The sequence below is a fragment of the Ostrea edulis genome, chromosome 2 (assembly GCF_947568905.1).
Source record: "Ostrea edulis chromosome 2, xbOstEdul1.1, whole genome shotgun sequence".
NCBI lineage: Eukaryota > Metazoa > Mollusca > Bivalvia > Ostreida > Ostreidae > Ostrea > Ostrea edulis.
Window position 1 is genome coordinate 74990159 of NC_079165.1, and position 15924 is coordinate 75006082.

The 15924-nt window shown below is 34.9% G+C and overlaps 2 protein-coding genes across 2 annotated transcripts; one reads left to right on the forward strand and one right to left on the reverse strand.

Moving 5' to 3' along the window:
* The first annotated feature begins 90 nt into the window (after positions 1–90).
* On the forward strand, positions 91–2798 carry LOC125680059 (uncharacterized). Its single transcript, XM_056153464.1, has 5 exons — positions 91–241; positions 1240–1478; positions 1676–1742; positions 1989–2054; positions 2785–2798. Exons 1-5 carry the CDS (start codon positions 91–93, stop codon positions 2796–2798), a joined length of 537 nt encoding a protein of 178 aa, XP_056009439.1.
* A 21-nt stretch (positions 2799–2819) lies between these two features.
* Positions 2820–6200, reverse strand: LOC125680060 (putative nuclease HARBI1). The gene is made up of 4 exons (XM_048919502.1): positions 5973–6200; positions 3861–4195; positions 3216–3470; positions 2820–3051 (listed from the first exon to the last, which is right to left on the reverse strand). The coding sequence occupies exons 1-4, from the start codon at positions 6198–6200 to the stop codon at positions 2820–2822; spliced, it is 1050 nt and encodes a 349-aa protein (XP_048775459.1).
* Between the last annotated feature and the right edge of the window lie 9724 nt (positions 6201–15924).

A 15924-nucleotide genomic window follows, 5' to 3' on the forward strand; every position in this document is an offset into this window, starting at 1 on the left:
ACATTGTCGTAAGACTAAAACGATCGTAAGTTTTTATCGGCCTTGGTTACTGACAACTGCTCATGCGCAGTAGAAGCTGAAGCAGACGAAATGGAAATCACAAGCAGGAAGAAGAATTGGTCGGAGGCGGAGATCGCCATACTTGTCGATCAAGTGGAGGAGAATAAAGATGTACTGAAAGGGAAATTTTCGACCTCCCTTTCAGCTGCATATAAGGCTGCTACATGGGCACGCATCACAAGCACGTACGCACAATGGCCAAGATCGAAGTTCTTGTAACAAGTTTTCTTACAAAAACAAGTGTACAATGTTTAGGTATTCAACATTTTGCAACAACTATGTTTTTATACATATAAGATGGGAGAGTAATTGAATGAGTAACATGGATCATTTATAAATTTATCTAGGCTAATGTACGTTGTCATCTGGTCATGTCTTGCGTCTTTACAATAAAGCAATTCTTAAAAAATCACGTACTACATGTAGATAAAGTCTAATCACAACATTCGACAAATACATTTAGATATACTTCAATATTGTTAATGAAGTATTTTTGAATTTTAAGTTCTGTTTAAATAAGATGACCCGGCTTGTGTAAACAACATTGTGTACGTTTTCGTTATTATTCGATTTGAAACGTCATTAATTAGTCGGTGCTCTCTTTTACGTCCGCACTGTTAATCAGCATATGGGTGGATCAAAACTAAAAATGCAGACTTCATTATCGGGCAATATTGACCTATGACTAAGTTCAAATTTATTACAAGTATTTGATATATCCTTTTAATAATTTTATGGTCTTGGGGCCAGATGTAAAGTGTATGATGAAGATTTTTAACCATGCAAAGATGGGACAAGTGCTTTGGGGTGGGACAATGTTTTTTTTAAAAAAAAATTATTCTACATTGATTTATGATTTGAAGAAACACACATATATTTTAATCAGTTGTGTGTTACATTAATTTAATGAAATATCCCTAATCCTTTATGTAAGCTTTTTCAAACTAATGAGGAATTAGAATGTATAATTTTAAATTAACATATCACATGCTATTATGAGAAAATTACACTACACTAATTAATTGGAAGGATTTTATGGAAATTTTAATCTCATTTAAACTGTCATTTTATGTTTTTATTACTTCATCATAAATTATTACCTACATCAATATTGCAAGGCTAATTAAGAAGCAATGATATTTTCCAAATGCAGAACAAATTGCAATATAGACTAATAAGTTTTTGATTTTGAAGATTTTTTCCAAGTGCTTAACAAAAGTTTAAATTTTTTAAAATTGGTGTTTCATTTAAATAGCATCAATGCCGTAGGGGGGAGTGGCCGTACCTTAAAGGAGGTGAAGAAGAAATGGCAGGATGTGCAGTCCTCTACAAAGAAGAAAGAGGTGGATAGACTGAAAATCCAGCGTCAGACTGGTGGAGGCCCACCTCCAACTGATATTAAAGAGTGGGAAAGAAAGGTCTGGTATTTTGTATCGTTATTTCAAATTAAATTTAAAAAAAATGAATTTTAGATACCCATAATTATATATAATATGCTACCTTTTGGCAATGAAATGAAGACTGTTTTTAAATTAATTGCTCCTCATTTCTTAAACAAAACAACAACAAAAGAATTAAAAATATATTTATGAACTTTTGTAATATTTTATTTTAGATAGTTGGAATAATGTCTAAGAGTGTGTTGTGTGGAATTCCTGGTGGGTGTGACAGTCTCGTGTCAGGTAAATATTTATTGTACATAGATGTGATGTATTAAATGTACAATTATACAGCTGGCATCAATGTCAATTCTTATATCTTTGATGGTTTTCATGTCAATATTAAAGATGGAAATATTTCATTTCCACAAATGACACTCATTTATTTTCAACTTGAACCTCTCTAAGCCAGCTACCTAATGTTCTTATGATAATATTAGTACTCTTGAATGAGATGCATCATAGTTTGCATTTATGTTTGTTTTACAGAGATTGAACATGTAAAGGAGAGTGAGGGGGCTATATGTCCAGTTGATAGTGCTGCAGAGCAGCCTGGTATGTTCATAGCATTTGCTAAATATACAATACACCTGAAGACTGAACAACTTTTCATAATTTATCATCAAGCCAATGAATCCACGATGCAGTATTGTTAACTGAAGTTTAGTACTTCAATTGCATGCAATCTATGAATTATGAATACAAGAATGATAAATATATAAACAATGATTCTATATCACTGAGAAATAAATCAGTTAACATTCATATGAATTCGCATAACTTTCATTTCATGACTATAGAATCAATTATCAGTATGATTAGTATCGTTGATATTAAGGTACATCTTATTGCTTGTTCCTATAGCAAACCCTGCAGATGACCAACCTGGCAGTGATCAATTTGAACCATTAATTTTGATAAGCCCTAAGAGGGGGAACTACCTTAAATTATTTCAACATTCATGACAGATTATCACACTAGCAGTCATTCAAACTGAATTGAATATACATTGTTCTAATTCATAGTGAAGTTATGTTGTTGTTTTTTTGTGTTTAAGTAACAATTTTGTTCTTTAAGAGAGAGAGAGAGAGAGAGAGAGAGAGAGAGAGAGAGAGGTATATTTAAGCTTTAATATACACCTCATACATCTTCCACTTCCAATTTTCCAAATTTCATTTGAAATATTTATGATGTTAAACAAAATATGTTTTTCAGTAACCATAAATATTTTATTAAATATTGATTAATGTATTGTTATGTCAACTTGTTTATCGTGATAATATAGCACAGATGAAATAACATATAAATCATACCTCTCCATTATGCAAATAGTTGAATAAGTCTTTGACGTTGAAGCGACCCACCACGATCTGCTTGGATGTCCTGTACCACGATGTTCTCTTCTTCATGCTCTGTTGTACTGATGCACTCGGGTGCTGTATATGGGATTTTCCTGCTAATGCACAAGTTATGCAGCTTAACAGCAACGCTAATGACCCTTACACATTTTTCAGGGCTGAATGGTAAGCATCCTCCAGTCTTGTGCAAACACCTGAAAAAAGTTGGACGATAGCAAATCACATAATTTTATAGACAGGCATCCACATTTCCTTACCCCCCTCCCTACAATATATAACACTATACAGCTTAAAAGGTTCAATGAAACACACACAGACACACACACAGACACACACACACACACACACACACACACACCTGAAACGAGATTTCAGGACACCAAACGCTCGTTCATCCACAACCCTGGTCTGAGCGTGTGCTCTATTGTATCTTTCTTCTGCTTCTGTCTTAGGATTCAGCTTTGGAGTCATCAAAAACTTCTTCAGGGGATAACCGGAATCTCCAACCAGCCAACCAATGTTTCCCTCTCGCAAAACATCATGAAGTTTACATTCATTAAATATAAAGCTGGCATGCACCGAGCCGGGCCATTTACACACCAAATTCGTGAATCTGTAATTACAATTTTATGAAGGTATGAAAATCATATAGCAGTTGGGTTATTTTATTTATCATTTTGTTAATTTAAATCTTGTCTGTAATCAGTATTTCATATATAATTATAGATATGTGCAGTGCAGAAGTGTGAACTCTGTCAGTATTACCGGTAGTACTTCTAAATGATTGTTATTTATTTTCATTGTTATATTTAATTGCCTGTTAACATGTACATGCCCCCCGAGGGCCCTTGATTGGTGAATAAACTATAGCATATAACTATAGCATATAGATAAAATATTCTTATCATCCAATGTATATACATGTATATATATACAGTATATAATTCTACATGAGTAGGAGTATAATAAAAAAAAAATATGCACATGAAATGTCTTCTCGCACCTAAGACTCGTGTCCACAACGCCCTGCACATTCAATGCATGATATCCCTTTCGACATACAAATGCATATTCATCCTCCTTAGGCGCCAGGATTGGTATCAAAGTACCATCTAAAGCTCCAATTACGCCAGGGAACTTGGCAAGACTGAAGAATTTGGTTTTCATGCAAATGATGTCTTCATTCGTTGATGGAAATATTATGTTCTTTAGACGTGCGTCCAGTGCAGAAACAACAGTGGAAATTATCCTGGAAACAGTCGGTTGGGACACCCCATGTAGGTCTGCACATTCAGACTGAAAATCACCTGTAGCCAGATATCTGAGAAATATCAGCATCTACAATGCAATATTAATTGATTTACACTTCAGCAAGATATCTATAATACACAAAAATTATATTCTCTTTCATTTTATACTGTTAAGCCTTGAACAACGCTGGGACGGATCCAGGAATATTTGAAAAGTGGGGGGGGGGGGGGGGTTGCATTAATTTCGTTTCTCAAAAAGGAAGGGGGGGGTCCACCCTCATTTGCATTATCTTAACCTTTTATAAGTAAAATTTTCTGACGAATAGGCGGTGCAACGGTAATCATATGATACAAAATGTATGTAATGACATGACTCAAGGGAGGATCCAGGAGGGGGGAGGGGGGCAGGAGGTCCGCACCCTCCTTTTTGCGAACCAAAAAATTTAAGTTATTTAAATTTAACGAGACTTTGAGTCAAAAATGATAAGAAAGGTGGATATTTGTATGTAATAGCATCATTCAAATTTATCAACACCAGTATATCATTTAATTCTACGATAAATAAGACGAAACAATACGATATAAATTTACGATATTTTCATCAGATACAAGTATTACTTAAGAATTCTTAAACAGTAAAAGCAACATACAAGTTTTGTTTAAGAAGCAGACAACTTAAATGTGAAAAAGAAGTGCCAGGAAATGCTCAGAATGCAGGATTTTGCACCATTTACAGCCTACACGGCCCCTACACCCTCGCCTATTGGAAGTTACCTTTAGCCTCATACACCCCCCCCCCCTTTCAAAAATTCTTCCTGGATCCGCCTTTGCATGAATATATCATTCTGTGTTAAGGGTGAGATCAATAGATCGATGTAGGATGAACATCTAACTTAAAGTGGTTATGGGTGTTAAAAAATCCCTTGAATTTGTCGATTTGGGGGGGGGGGGGGCAATATGTTGCTTTCTATTTTTTATATGACTGCTTCAAGTATAAAGATACATGTATAAGAGAGAAATATTGCCCTTTGAACATCTACAATTCAGGTGATGATATATCAAAGGAAAACCATTGTAAAGTACTATGCTACCTCGTCAATGTAATTCATGCTAGACGGTTATGTGAATTTTTACTTGAATGTTTTGAATTGTGCACCCTAAACGTAAAGTGTTATGATTATGCATTTAATTTATATAAAATGCAATTCTAAATTACACACATACAGTCTAATATCACAGGTACATGTTATATATATATATATATATATATATATATATATATATATATATATATATATATATATATATATCATTATATATCTCATATGGTGTAACGTGATTGTATGCCAAAATGGTTGGTGAATCAGTAAATAAATTGATTTGGTATTGTGAAGATATATAGGCCAACATATAGAGTATTGTTAATACATAATTTATAATCGACTTGGTTCAGTATACATCACACTTACCCCTTTTTAGGGGGGGGGGGGGTCTTAATGAAATCTATGTGAATTTATTTTGTTTGTACATCTTGCGCCTTACTCCTTTATACTAAAATGGATATCACTTTAAAAAAATATATGGGATATCATAGCCCGGTACTTATACAATGTACAGGCCTATTATATGTATGTGTTATATACATTTAACGATTAATTAGATTTGTTGGACCAATTATCGAGTTTATTTTAGAATATAGAATAGTTACAATAGAAACAGATACATGTAAACATGTCATGCGAAATGATAACACCCACCCGACTGACATCGGGCTTGGTGTTCAAATGCTGTTGTAGTCAAGGTGATATAGAAAAGTGAAAGTAGTCTGCATTTTACGATAGATTGTATTGAGATCGTACTGCTACCTGTGTGATTTCAGGAATGGCGTTACTTCTAGAAGTGGGTCGTCTGATGTCATTTCTCACCATTTCAAGCAAATCTATAATGCTTTCCTTAGGCAGCCTGTAACGCGCGATAAATTCCACATCCGTGAGGCCATCTAATGGATTGCACCGATCGCGGAATACCCTTGGGCGGGGTGGCTTTCTTTGTTCGTTCCTCCTTTGCAATATAATGTGCATTGCTGCTGCCATTTTTGATGCGTTACCATAGCAATTATAGACTTACGATAACCCCAGACTGCTCGTAGACGTACGACGTTTTTCGACGTAACTTCAAACGTAAGATTTTTTGTGAATAACCAAAATCGTATTATAAAAACTTACGCCAATCTTACGTCTACGACTGACCGTAAGATGTTTTGTGAATAGATGCCCAGGTGCCTAGGAGGAGTAAGCATCCCCTGTTGACCGGTCACACCCGCCGTGAGCCCCACATCCTGATCAGGTAAACGGAGTCATCCGCAGTCAAAATCAGTGTGCCAAGAACGGCTTAACAATCGGTATGAAACACGTCATACAGCACCTGACCCAATGCGAGGTTGCACTGACGAACTAGATCGTCACAACGACCATAGAACTTGCGAAATGCTGACTTCAATCGAGACTGTTGAAATCCCTGTACCATGAACTTGTTTGTCAGTAGCTTACCTAGATTTAAAAATCGACCATACCCAGAACAAGCCCCCGCATATCGAAGCAGTTGAGATATATAAACACCATATGCAGGTGATAATGGAATATTGCTACATAAATATGGGAAGTTGACGATGCATCATTATACATGAATTATGTTATATGTATAGGTATATATTCATTTCCCGTTGGCAAGGACAAAACTGTTTCTTACAAACTTGAATACCATCATGATGTACATTGATATGCTTTGCGCAAAGTTTGGTTGATTAAAGGAACTAATATTAGGCTCTGAAAACACATGTAGACAAACATAATGTACATCGCTTAAGACCTCCATCTTTCCTAAATTGTTATAGTTAGAGAGTCAGTGAAATTCCTCCTGAATAAAACACCATGCTGTACGTGTCGTACTGATCATGCAGGTTTTACTTAAATTATCTACATTGCATTGGGCAGACGTGTATCCAATCCCTGATCAACAGCACACCTGTGTTCTCATCGTTTTGTTTTTACATGTACATAACATATTTGGCAGCGCAAATTATCACTTGGAATAGAAGTGATAATATATTGCCTGCTTCAACCTTCAGATTGAAAGTTTAAAGGAATGGTTAATTAACAGGTTTATTCATTGCGTTACCACTGGGTTGTTCTTGGACAATTTATTTACAAATTCTTGGACAATTTATTTACAAAACAACCTTCTTATATACATGTATATTATAAATCGCTGTCCTTGAAAGAAAAAGAAATGTTTACAACAGAAACTTGATATTGGTTGAAATGAAATGTGTATTAAAACAAGAGTTTTTAAATATTTCAACCTGAAAATATTTCATGATAAGTGTTATTGTTAGAGCTGCACTGATGTGTAGGACAAATAGATCGATATAAAATACCTGTAGCTTTAACCTCAGAATTAAGAGTCATTTTGTATTTAAAGTTGAAATTCTTCAGGGGACAAAATCTGGTCTAGACTATGACTTAACAGATATAAATCTGGCAACAAAATACATTGACCCAATAATATCAAACCGACAAAATATTGATGCTCACAGGCGTGAATGTTGTCACATTTTATTATCATTTCAAATGTTCAATTTAACTTCACAAAAGGTGTCCATTTTAAGATATGAACAACAATATATTACATGAAAGATGTGTTTCCTTTAGTTTTAGCCTTGATGGAATGAATTTAGTTGTCGTGTCACTACTTACAGTGTACAAGTAAATATATTAGACCCCATAACAAAATTCATTGTTTTTAAAGAACACTATTTTTCACAAACCATAAAGAACTCTTTATAAAATTCTTTTACATGAAACATTGCGGACTGTTTAAAATTTCAAAAACATATAAAAATAATAATAAACACGATAAGTTTTTTTTAAAAACTGAATGATAGTATATATGAGTACTATAATAATGATGGCTGATTCGATAACCTTATATCTGTGCTCGTACAATCTGACTTTTCCCTACGTGCATACGGTCAGCACTGCTTTGTTAGGTTCAAATCTATAAATAAAGGTCGCGTCATCAAACTCCAGGTACAACCGGAATATCGCTTGGTCTTTCCCTTCAAGTCGAAAAGAAAAACTCATGGACTTGACGGGAAAGGCCGAGCGATGTTACGATTGCCTCCGGTGAAAACATTCATGAACACTTGTGCATGCGCAAGCTGATTTTCCACAAACAACATCCGGTTTAACCTCGCTAATATATTTTAATATATAATTTAGCTAACCTCAGTAATAGTGAATGTGTATGGAATAATAATCTTTCTATTCATAAAATGGCATTGGTCAAACAGAATTCCAGGTCATCCATGCGTCTGTAAGAGAAACAACTAAAACTCGTCAATGACAACTCTCAAGTGTCTACCACTAGCCATTCATTAAAACTACCTTGTCTAATGAAGATATCAACAGTGTCGTTGTTAAATTTAACCAAACAGTTTCGGGAAATAAATGCCTCTCCGGCCAGAGTATCGACACAATCCAGCAAATCTGTTAATTCTGTTACTTAAATGCTCTTTTTATGAATGATGATTCAACAAATGCAATAACGGGCGCCGTGTGACAAACATATCTTATAATCTAGTACATGAACTATGAGTTCAAACCATGTCTCCGCCTATTTTGTATTGCTTATAGGAGTTAAAAATGTATTAGATTGATCACTGTTCGTATCTTCACCTTTTTTCAGAAAACTTTATCTCTTTGCCGCTAAAAAGAACGGGGGATTCGCTTTCAACACCAAGGAGATGTAGTCTAATGTGTTGAGAAGGTTTCATAAAAAAAAATAAGGTTATTCATTATGACAGAAGCTCATTATAGAGAGTTTATTATTTGTTTTGAAAAGAAAGATTAAGGTGTGTTATTGTTTACGAAGTTTTCAAAATGAATGTATATTGATCCAAGTTTATTACATATTTCACATCTCAAGTATACTTTAGGTAAAATGTGTCATTTAAAAGTTAAAATTTGTGAAAGAACAAAATGAAGATACTTTAAATTACAAAATTAACGTTTCACTGGTTTGTTTGTTTACATAAAAAGACTCGAGTCTTTGTTTACATAACACATAATCAAAGCTAAAATATTGCTCTTATCCTTGCATTCAGGCGCGGTCCAAATTTTGGTTGTCAACATCAAATGAGTTATATTTTTAATGTTTAACATAAAAAATGAAAAATATTTCCTTTGAAAAACCTGAGCCAGTACTCAGGATTTGGAAAATATTCGTTTATGGAATGCAGACTACGAGTCTGCAGAAACGTACGCGTCAACTTAACGCCAGAGTATGGCGTTTTCTTTGAATTTTTATACATAAAGCATTTAATGTTGTCTATCACTGAATGTTAATTTTAAATGGGAAAGAGAAAGATATATACATTTAATTAACACAAGAACAATCGCGATAGTAACGAAATCTCGATTTTTCAGGTGGTTTGATGAGTCAATCGTTATTCATAAGGATTGCCAGGATGTAAACGTCATCAGCAAATACCACAAAGGAATATTTTCTTATAAAACTGAAACGCGTTAATTGGGAATCACACTGCCAGGACAACAGCGTGGTGCTCATAACACGTTAAAGTATAGTTCCAGTTTATCAAGCTGACGGAGAATTTGCGAAAGTTTCGTTGAGAAAAGACTGACCTGACAAATCGGAGAAAAAGGTAAGTTTGGGAATTGGGACATATTCTATGTTTCGGCATTTTGTAGATTGGCTCTATTTTGTTATTTTAACTTCAAAATCATTTATGTTTTGGCTTTTATGAGATGCAATACCGACAAATCTCTCCACCTGGTCGAATAAGAGTCTATTATACATTGTCACTTTATGTGAACATTATTAATGCACGGTATAGTAAAGGCAGCATTAATATTTCACAGTAAGACTTATTGAAGACCGGTCTAATAAAGTACATGGAGTTTTGTCTAGGATTCTAATTACATATCTAAAGTACGATAGTCCATTCTTTACAACAAGAAAGTATTTTGTTCATGATTGTATAGTCAGAGCTGTCTTCATGCCGTATCTTAAAGTATACAATTTTGGTCTACGTCACGCGCCTGAGCATCAGTGGGCCTAATGGCAAACGAGGAGAACAAAAATTTGTCAGACATGCATGTATCGAGATGCATGATAAATGGACAATTTGTTTAGAAAACTAGAAGTTAAAAGTCACTAAAGGTATAATTATCTTTTTAATAAGTATTGTAAATACTGAATTAATAGAAGCGGCGGGCACGAACATTCGTATCAAAGTGAAAGCGAAATGGAGCAGGTAAATGAGCACAGGATTTAGAGACACTACAGCTCATTTTCCACATTTTAATGAAGTGTTTATAAAATATGCATTGATAAAATGATACAAACCGTATCAATACTGACAATTTAGAAAAATGTGGATGTAACAATTTGCTCTCAACTGCGCTTTGAAGATCATCCGGAATTCAAAGGTTTCTTCATGCTGACTCGGACTTTTGAATGCTTATTTACAGCACGTGATTTTGAGTGACAGCCAAAAAATTTACCTCTTTTCTCACAGAATCGGTCAAAATTCTGTATCTATCCACTTCACTTTCTCTCAGTGGACGACACGGTACACTGTTTACCGTATATACGCATGCGTCTGAAGACCGAAAGGAGGAGACTCAATAATTTTTGTTTATGCCATCAACAAGAATTAATTTTACGTTAAAACGAGAATTTTTAACTTGAGATAAGTGTTACTTTGGCAAAGTTCATACTTTCAACTATGCAACAAAAATTGAGAAAGCGCTGGGAAAATTGTCATTTAATGATTTTTGCGCAAAATGAGCTGTAGTGTATCTTTAATGTCGGCCTTTATGTAGAAGCCAGTGACCACACCTTAACATGGGAAGATGAAAGACGGGTAAAAACAAAGCAGATCGAATTTACTGCTAAAAGTGTTCACACCCTAGCCTATCCTCTCCATGGTCTGAATTTATACGAAATAAATGACATTAATGCGACATCCTGCATCATAACTTTGTTATGACAGTTATCATTGTCAACAAATTAACAAAAGTGTTGGTTGATGGTATATTACGGCCTTGGAGCAGGCGTGACACACCTGCCGTGACCTCAGTTTTTGCGCACTAACCCGAAGGACCGCCCCAGTTAGTCGCCTTTTACGACAAGGAATTGGTGCTAAGGACCTATTCTAACCCGGTTTAACCCGGTTCCCCACCGGATAATGAACAAAATTGTACTTGATGTCAACAATAAAGCTCTCATAGGTATGTAGATATATATAAATCGCATAAGTCTCTATGTTAAATGTAAACATCCACTCACCCCTACCCCCGTTCATTTTCATCCTCAAAAACATATATTCACAAGACACTAATAAAATCATAATATATACAATTGAAGGGGAGTCTAGCCCACTATGCAACGAGGATGATAAGAGTTATTCATCTTTTACCAGAAAGTGTGTAGTTTGAAAACCGCACTTGCTGTAGTAATTAATGAGTTATTCTTTTGATATTAAAAATAAGAATATTCTTAACGCCGACAAGGGTGGATCCAAGGTAGATGAGAGGTGAAAATACTGAAAGAGCAAAATAATGCTTAGCAATATCAAATCGCTGTGCAATTGGGGGAGTGGGCTTTAAAGACAGTCCAGAAATCTGCGGATCCCATCTCCTCAAATTCGCTGGATCCGTCCACACTCCATGTGAAGAGCAATCGGATCGTTTTCAGGAATAAATACGTTTGCTTTAGTTAGACTTTGCGTCGCAGACATCTATTGAAAATGAAGGAACGTTCGCAATGAATAATGGGTACGCGCTGATAATTGTCAAGTATGTTGTCAAATGCATTAAATACACCGATCCACAGCAGTTCGTGACCTTATATTTTGACCAATGAAATGCGCTGAAAAACTAAGCTCCGCCCACCACCAAGAGCCAGGCATACGCCATTGTTTTGTATAGTGAACACTCAAATGTGTCTTTTTGTATGAGGAATGATTAAATATTTTCCTCTGGAATCTGTATATAAGACAGTAGGTATTCAGACAACCTTGATGAAGCCAAATTTACACCAATTCCATCAACGAAAGACAAACCTTATGTCACAGGCCTTAAATTCAGCTAAATGTCCACAAACATTTTTGACTGAAAATAAAAAAACCTGTCGATGATCTTTGCTTCTATCGCAAGTAGAACTACCATTTTAGTATAGATTTGTTCCTGAGAAAATAATTCAAATGTTGATATAAGTTATGTCACAATTCGTTATTGATAGAGGTGTCAGTAACTCTTTGAATTTTCCCTTGTGTTGATTTTCGTCGTCATTTTTCCGGATAATAGGTCGTACCAAATTCACGTGATTCGCCACCGTGATTATAGTATAACTTAAAGCAATGAAAGATTTTGTAGCAATCAGTTTGAGGTCATTTTGTACATTGGCTAGACTAAATATGACATTGCAGCAAATATATATTTTGTGAGTAAAAGTTTATTGGCATTCATTGACTTCGGATTTTACAACCCCCCTACATTCCAACCTAAACCAGTGGATATGGGGTATTTTATAGGTGTGTAAATTTAACAGTATCCATACAACAAAAACTCACAAACAGAAGGGCAAGACAGTAAGAGAAAAAAATGCATCACAACATTCTGGCTACATATCCTCATACAAAAGTCTATTTTTGCAGCAAAATTAGTAGATCGAGTTTAAGCATTTTAATATCATCAAGATTTACATCAGGAATTTTATATGAATTAAAGGAAAATTTCGTACCACCTTTCATTTCGAAGGTTCAAAACCTTTAATGATTGTGACCATTATATTGCTACATGTATTTTATTAAAATAAACAGAATTTGTTATGAATGACATTGGTGTTTAATGATTTGTGTACATACACGAATTTCTTCTTCCTTGGGATTGGTTTAAACTTTGAAAATACCATGGATGAAACAGATGCGGATTGAAAAACCTCTTAGTTTGTACGACTACTGAGGCAAACCAGTGCATGGAAGCTTTGGAGAAGTCTCATTTAGTTTAAAATATTTACCAGTGGCGGATCTAAAATTTGTCAAAAGGGAACCCAACAGGCTGGGAACTAGAGGGTTTTGAGGCTCTTTGGTTACTTTTATGGTTTATTCTAGCTATTCTTTATACATAATTAATATCAATCAATAACAACAAATGATGTATTAATCTCTACGCACTTGTTTGTATGTATACTGCCAAATCTTGAACTTTTGCTGTACTACTATTTCTGTTTTATTTGGTCATAAAAAGGGGGGATGGGGCTCCCGTCTAAATCCGCCACTGTTTACATTGCTGTACAGTTTATACCAATGCTGTTGCATGTATGATAACATGTTACAGCGAGTGTATTGAACAAAAGTATTCATAACACTATTACGTAATAGGTAATATAATTGTTGCTGTTCGTATGTTACAGAATGACTATTACAGACAATTACAATCTATTATGGCTCCTAGATTACTATAAATTTGTATAGATCTAATTATTTAAAAAAAAAAAAAAAAGAGGAAGAATCCGGGTAAACTCATTTTGATATGAAAGCTGACCACGTCTTCAACTAGTGGTTGATCATCAACATATCCGAGACAGCAACTTTTAGTTTATGCTGATCATTACAATATGTTTACATATTTTAATCAATCTACTAACCAAGGGATGTAATTATTGAATAAATATATGAAAAACAAATCTCAACAGCCTGCTTGACAAGAGCAATAACAGTTAAGCATTACAAAACCCGAGTGAGGATCGTCATCCTAATGTGAGGGCCTCACGTTTCTGTGTGATTTTTTTTTTTTACGTTTTTGTGAGTGGAATAAAATAATTTGAAAGCATATAAATAACAATGAATTAATAAAATCAACCCCTCTCCTTCACATGGGATGAAATGACGACACTTTTAAAGTAGTCGCCGCCATTGTTTACTTTCTTTGTCCGAGTCTCCGTTGTTGCTAGGACGTTACCATGGTCAGCGGGGTTTATGCTGCGGCAGTGGATCGGTGTATTGACTGCAAAAGAAATTAGTTTCTAATTTACGATATTGTTTTAATTTGAGAGCACCTCACAGGTAGATGTTTGTTGTTATTTAGCATTATTTTGCTATTTCGGTAATTTCGAACACACCCCGATCCATTTTAGCATCGTTGTCACTTTCAGCTAAGGTGAGCTATTCTGATCACCTTCTGTGTGTCCGTAATCTTTTGACATTTTCATCTTCTTTTCCAGAACGACTGGCCCAATTTCAATCAAACTTGGTAAACATCAACCATGGGTAAATGGGATTTGTTTAAGTGAAAGGTCATGCCCCCTTCAAAGGGGAGATAATCAAGAAAATGCAAAAATGGGGTGGTCATTTACAAATCTTCTCAAGAATTATTGGCCCAGAAAAGTTCAAATTTACGTGAAAACTTCCTGACATAGTGCAAATTCAAGTTTGTTAAAATCATAACTCCGAGGGTAGGGTAGGACCACAATAGGGGATCAAACTTTTACAAACAAATATATAGGGGAAATCATTACTAGGCTAGAAAAGTTCAAATTTACATGGCAGCTTTCTGACATACATGTAGTGCAGATTCAAGTTTTTTAAAAACGGATCAAAGATTTACATGTAAGTACATAGGGAAAATATTCTCAAATATCATTGGGCCAGAAAAGTTTACATTTACAAGAAAGCAAACTAACATGGTACAGATCCAGGAGTATTAAAATCATGGCCCCGGGGTAGAGTTGGGCCACAACAGGAGTATCAAAGTTTTACATTTTTTGGCACACTGTTTTTCCCTATAATAGCTCTAACAAGTTTTTTGTTATTTCGGATTTCAAACATTTCGGTTGAGCATCACTGAAAAGACATTATTTGTCGAAATGCGCATCTGGTGCATCAAAATTGGTACCGTGTAAGTTTTCCATTATGACCCCTGGGTCGAGGCCTCTGCTGGTGGACTGTTAGTCCCCGAGGGTCTCTACAGCCCAGTAGCTAAGTACTCCGTTATTAGCTTGAAAATACGGATGTATATTTAATTGCTGTTATAAAATTTAGAAATTCATTTCAAAATTAAGGATTATCTCCCTCATGCATAGCTCTTATCCTTAGAAGTTTTACATACAAATATATATGGATAATGTTTTAAAAGAACCACTAGGCCAGGAAAGTTTACATAGCAGCTTTTTGACATGTTCAGAGTCAAGTGTGTTAAAATGGGCCCTGGGGGTAGGGTGTGGTTACAATAGAGGATCAAATTTTTACATGTGAATACATAGGGATAATATTTAAAAATCTTCTAAAAACGCACTTGGCCAGAAAAGTTTACATGAAAGCTTCCTGACATGGTACAGATTCAAGATGGTTAAAATCATGGCCCCCGGGGTAGGATAGGGTCACAATATGGGATCAAAGTTTTACATGCGAATTTATAGAAAAAATCTTTAGATATAAGGTCTGATCCCCTATGTAAACATAAACTTTTCTGGCCCATTGCTTTTTCAGAAGATTTTTAATGATTTTCCCTATAATATTATATTTGTATGTAAAATTCTGACCCCTACTTTAGTCCTATCTTACTCCCTGGAAACCATGATTTTTACAAACTTGAATCCGCACTATGTCAGGAAGCTTTCGTGCAAATGTAAACTTCTTTGGGCCAATGTTTCGTAAAGAGAACAATTTTAAATATTTTTTTCTATTTATTAGTTATGGAAAACTGTGATCGTCTATTGTGGCCCCATCCTAGC

Excerpts from the sequence above, each read along its gene's own strand:
- LOC125680060 (XM_048919502.1), bottom strand. The coding sequence starts at position 6,200 with ATGGCAGCAGCAATGCACATTATATTGCAAAGGAGGAACGAACAAAGA. Across the intron at positions 3,471-3,860 it reads GTTGTGGACACGAGTCTTAG|ATTCACGAATTTGGTGTGTA; the intron begins GTGCGAGAAGAC and ends TTGTAATTACAG. Across the intron at positions 3,052-3,215 it reads GTCCTGAAATCTCGTTTCAG|GTGTTTGCACAAGACTGGAG; the intron begins GTGTGTGTGTGT and ends AACTTTTTTCAG.
- LOC125680059 (XM_056153464.1), top strand. The coding sequence starts at position 91 with ATGGAAATCACAAGCAGGAAGAAGAATTGGTCGGAGGCGGAGATCGCC. Across the intron at positions 242-1,239 it reads TACATGGGCACGCATCACAA|TTTTTGATTTTGAAGATTTT; the intron begins GCACGTACGCAC and ends TAGACTAATAAG. Across the intron at positions 1,743-1,988 it reads GTGTGACAGTCTCGTGTCAG|AGATTGAACATGTAAAGGAG; the intron begins GTAAATATTTAT and ends TTTGTTTTACAG.